This window comes from Hippocampus comes, unplaced genomic scaffold (assembly GCF_001891065.2).
Source record: "Hippocampus comes isolate QL1 unplaced genomic scaffold, H_comes_QL1_v1.1 scaffold190, whole genome shotgun sequence".
NCBI classification, from domain to species: domain Eukaryota; kingdom Metazoa; phylum Chordata; class Actinopteri; order Syngnathiformes; family Syngnathidae; genus Hippocampus; species Hippocampus comes.
In genome coordinates this window covers 521,186-525,963 of record NW_017805121.1, presented here as the reverse complement: position 1 = coordinate 525,963, position 4,778 = coordinate 521,186, and the positions used below count along the sequence as shown (strand labels likewise).

Sequence of the window (4,778 nt, the reverse complement as noted above, 5' to 3'; positions counted from 1 at the left end):
CAAAGTGAATTTACCCACTTAGCCGCAACGTAGCTCCTGAGCCCAAGTGCGTGTATGTGATGTGTTTCAGACAGGAAGTGGTCTGAAGTAGCGCCACGTGGCGTTCAGAAGTTGGAGCTGACGGGCAGGAAAAGCGTACCCGTGAGGGCGGGGTCCGAGGCTAACCTGGTGTCGGCAAGCAATAAGAATAAACGCTCCTCCTTCAGACAATCGCTCACCATGTGCGGCGAGCGGGCGCAGGTGATTGCCGGCCAATCAGTAAACATCTTTTGTTAAAGCCCGCCCACGTGTTCATTTGATGCTTCCCAAGCAGATGCTGATGATTTCTAATCAGCTGTCATGGAGCTAGCTAGCTAGCTAGCTAGCTCGCCCTGATAGCTTAAGCCTGTTTCAACTCTTTCTACAGGGAGTTTTCCTCATCTCTCGTTTTCCACTTGTCTCCTGTGATTTTTGTTGGTTTTTATGGGACTTTTTTTAAAAAGTTATCTGTCCTTGTCCTTGTTGCTTTCTGCTGGTTCCTAACTGTCTCTTGTTGATTGTTTTCTTCTGCTTATTGGTGTCCATTATGCTTTCTCGTTCCTCCTACTCTCTGTTGGTTTGTCTTGATCCTCGCTAGTTTCTGCTGGTCTCCAGCCTTGCTAGTTTCTAATGCTCTGATCTGGTCTTCCATGGTCCTCGCTGGTCTCCAGCGACTCTAGACTAGTCTGTGCCTGTCTTTTCTGTCTGATCTGGTCTTCCATGGTCCTCGCTGGTCTCCACTAGACTCGTCTGTCCTTGCTGGTTTCTGATGTTTTCCCTGGTTGATGCCGGTCTAGGCCAGTCTGCTGAACCCTCTCCTGCGTCGCACGGCATCTGTGAAGACCTCGCTGAGACGAGCCCCATCCACACTCTTCATCGAGCATGGGAAGGTTTTCCAGAGGAGGAAGGTCAGCATCCACATGCTTCTGGCTTCTTATTCGTTGAATTCATGTCACTCTTCTCGTCTTAAATATCATGTCATGATCGTTATTAAGTTACGGGTGCGTTGCCACGGTGACACGTGTTTGTGGTCTCCAACAGGAATGGGAGACCAAAGCTGCTGCCTGAAGGCAACGCAACCGTGTGACGAAGTGACCGCGCGCCATGCGACCACGTGGCCAAGTGATGTGACAATGTGACTTCCCGATGGGTATTATCTTTTCGGTCACGACTGTGACACCGACGCCTTTAACTTATTTTTTGTTTTCTACACAAGGTAACAGACTTGAATGGTTTCATACGCATCACTTTTTTGTTTATGAAATATTTTTTTCTTTCTTTTTGAATCTAAATTTCATCTTAGAGTAACAGTTGGAGGAATATAAAGTTTATTGTTTTCATCGATCACATCACATTCAATCATCCACATGAGCAACAACAGCATTACATCTCTGAAATTGCCTTATAATAGATGAAATTGATAAGAATAAATGCCAATGAGCTAAGAGCACACTGTGATGTTTCATTCAGTGCTGATTAGTTTTTGATCCTCTCACATGTTAAGATCACGCATGCAGCAAGCATGTCACATAAACGTCATCAAAAACATCCAACAAATAGAAATAAAAACAATAAACATGAAGTTAGTGGCTTAGATTTACTCCAAAACTGTCAAAACAAAGCGCTAATCTCCTTTTTGTTTTACGTCATATCCAAAATGTCATCATCATTCAAAATGGCGATGACTCGCATGGCAGAGGATGCAAAATGGCTGACATCACGTGAAGGTGATGTCATCAGTCCGCACCTGCATAAGCCCAAAAAAGCTAACGCATGAATCATGTTGTTTTAAATGGACTTCTTCTCGGCTGGTTTCGGCTTCGGTCCTGGGCAGCATGCTAAGCTTCAATGCTAACTGGACATTAGCCGTTAACAGGTGTAATCAACGTTCAGGCTTTAGAGCAGTGTTTCCTAATGAGGGAAATGTGAGCACATTGCAGGGGGTACATGGAAACATTTAAAAATGTATTTCCAAGATGAGAACTAAATATTCGGAGTCATTTCAGAAGCCCGTCAATAAAAGTGAAGTGTTCCTGATAGTTACAGTTTAAACGTATTCAATCGCGCTACATTTTTGTGTTTTTTTTTTTTTTTGTGGTAAATGTTATCAGAGTTATGTATGACAAAGGCATGTTTATTTTGATTTCATGTTTACGTGATATATGTTCAACACATCAGATTTTTTTTGTTTGAATGAAAAGAAGATCATGCCTGAGAATTTGTGTTAAAAGTTAAGGAGACGAAATAAAATGATTTTCATCAAATAAACTGTGTTAAAGTTCTCCTTTTGGAGAATCACCAACCCGGCCGGGCGAGTGGGTACGTATGGAATGACGAAAGGGTTCGGGGCTTCACCAAACAAAAATGGTTGGGAACCACTTTTCTGGAACATCAATCGACCGACTGATCGATAGATTGAGGTTCAGCGATCACTGCGATCATGAACTTCCTGAAAGCTCCTCGCAATGTAGCTAGTAGCATTGTCACGCTAACACTAATATTAGCTACCCTTGTAGCTATCTTTAGAGTTGAAAGCCACAACGTTTGTGGGAACTGCTCAACATGTTTGAGCAATCGTATTAGCATTGTTGCGCCAATTCTGACATTAGCATCGGTGACAGCTCCTTCTTTCGGAGTTGAAAGCAACAATGTTTGCGTTGCCTGCCCCAACATGATTTAGCAATCCCATCTCATGCTAATGTTAGCGTCTCTCTCAGCTTGTTAGCTTGTGTAGAGCGGGCGTGTCTCCAGCGGGCTGTGCGTGGCAGTCAAAAGAGACACGCCCTCTTCTTTAGGTGGTTCCGCCTCCAGAGAGAAAGCTGCTCAAATTCCTCCGGCAGTGTAAATGGTTTAAAACTTCCTTTCTTTATGAATCTCGTTTAATCTTAAAGTGCATTACTATATTTTTCAATACCAATTACTTGTTAATGTTTGTACAATCAGTGGGATCATTTGCAATGCATATATGTGAATGATAAAAGTAAATTGCACATTTGTCGAAGAAAATGTAAGGTGCTTCATGAAATATTTTGTAAAAGATATGTTCATTAAATTTCAACATTTTCCTAATGTTCTTGTGCTTCTTTATACCAAAACAAAGGAAAGACATTGTTTTGGTTATTTATAGCAAAGTATGGTATCATTTTAATGGTCCGGCCCACTTGACATCTACCAAGGCCGTATGTGGCCCACCATGTGAAATGAGTTTGACACCCCTGCTCTATGGTCATGTAAGCATTTGTTAACATCTTATTCATTTAACAATTATCACAAGAAAAAAAACCCAACTCAAGATATGAAATCCAAATCAATCTGCCTAGGCCCTTTCTCGACTTCGGATACTCTCTCGCTCGTTGCTCGCATCTATTAGCACTTTGATCAGTTGTTCACGTTGATACCGTTACCTCCAATTGCGTTCTGTCGACGCCAGGAGGAACTTGATTCCGTCCTCTGTGGTTGACCACGAGCGTCTCATACGGGTAAATCTGACGAAGGAGAGCGTCGTTACGGCGACCACTCGGGACATGTTTTTCCCGCGTGATGTCATCACAGAGGAGAGCGTCGTTACGGCGACCACTCGGGACATGTGCACCCGCGTGATGTCATCACAGGGTCACATGTTTACCTTGAGCTCCAGCACGCTGGGCAGCGAGCGGCCTCGGTCCATGGCATTAGCTCCGTTCTGACACACAAACACACACACACACACATCACCACAACATGGCCGACACACTGCACAATGATGAAGACACACTCTACCTGAACACCTGTGGAAGACACACATGCACACATAACACACACACACACACACATTAGGGCTTTTGAACCCAGCACATGGTCCTGGAATCTCCCTGGGGGCGTACCTTGAGCGGGCTTCTCCGCCGGGCTGAATTCTGTCGACTGCAACTGGAATTTACAAGAACACCAGCCCAATCGCATGAATCATGTTGTTTTAAATGGACTTCTTCTCGGCTGGTTTCGGCTTCGGTCCTGGGCAGCATGCTAAGCTTCAATGCTAACTGGACATTAGCCGTTAACAGGTGTAATCAACGTTCAGGCTTTAGAGCAGTGTTTCCTAATGAGGGAAATGTGAGCACATTGCAGGGGGTACATGGAAACATTTAAAAATGTATTTCCAAGATGAGAACTAAATATTCGGAGTCATTTCAGAAGCCCGTCAATAAAAGTGAAGTGTTCCTGATAGTTACAGTTTAAACGTATTCAATCGCGCTACATTTTTGTGTTTTTTTTTTTTTTTGTGGTAAATGTTATCAGAGTTATGTATGACAAAGGCATGTTTATTTTGATTTCATGTTTACGTGATATATGTTCAACACATCAGATTTTTTTTGTTTGAATGAAAAGAAGATCATGCCTGAGAATTTGTGTTAAAAGTTAAGGAGACGAAATAAAATGATTTTCATCAAATAAACTGTGTTAAAGTTCTCCTTTTGGAGAATCACCAACCCGGCCGGGCGAGTGGGTACGTATGGAATGACGAAAGGGTTCGGGGCTTCACCAAACAAAAATGGTTGGGAACCACTTTTCTGGAACATCAATCGACCGATCGATAGATTGAGGTTCAGCGATCACTGCGATCATGAACTTCCTGAAAGCTCCTCGCAATGTAGCTAGTAGCATTGTCACGCTAACACTAATATTAGCTACCCTTGTAGCTATCTTTAGAGTTGAAAGCCACAACGTTTGTGGGAACTGCTCAACATGTTTGAGCAATCGTATTAGCATTGTTGCGCCAATTC

General features: G+C 43.2%; 1 protein-coding gene and 1 long non-coding RNA gene across 2 annotated transcripts in view; one reads left to right on the top strand and one right to left on the bottom strand.

Annotated features, from left to right (window-relative positions):
- The first annotated feature begins 25 nt into the window (after positions 1–25).
- LOC109513489 (uncharacterized) lies at positions 26–1,468 on the top strand. Its single transcript, XR_002167773.1, has 3 exons — positions 26–240; positions 816–926; positions 1,060–1,468. It is a non-coding gene; the product is annotated as an uncharacterized LOC109513489 (long non-coding RNA).
- A 1,825-nt stretch (positions 1,469–3,293) lies between these two features.
- LOC109513461 (dematin-like) overlaps positions 3,294–4,778 on the bottom strand; it is a 9,715-nt gene continuing 8,230 nt past the window's right edge. The window contains exons 14-15 of the mRNA XM_019865964.1: positions 3,644–3,700; positions 3,294–3,503 (exon numbers count right to left, since the gene is read on the bottom strand). Of these exons, the coding sequence (XP_019721523.1) occupies positions 3,405–3,503; positions 3,644–3,700 (156 nt within the window). The 3' untranslated portion in view covers positions 3,294–3,404. The remainder of the gene's footprint in view (positions 3,504–3,643; positions 3,701–4,778) is intronic.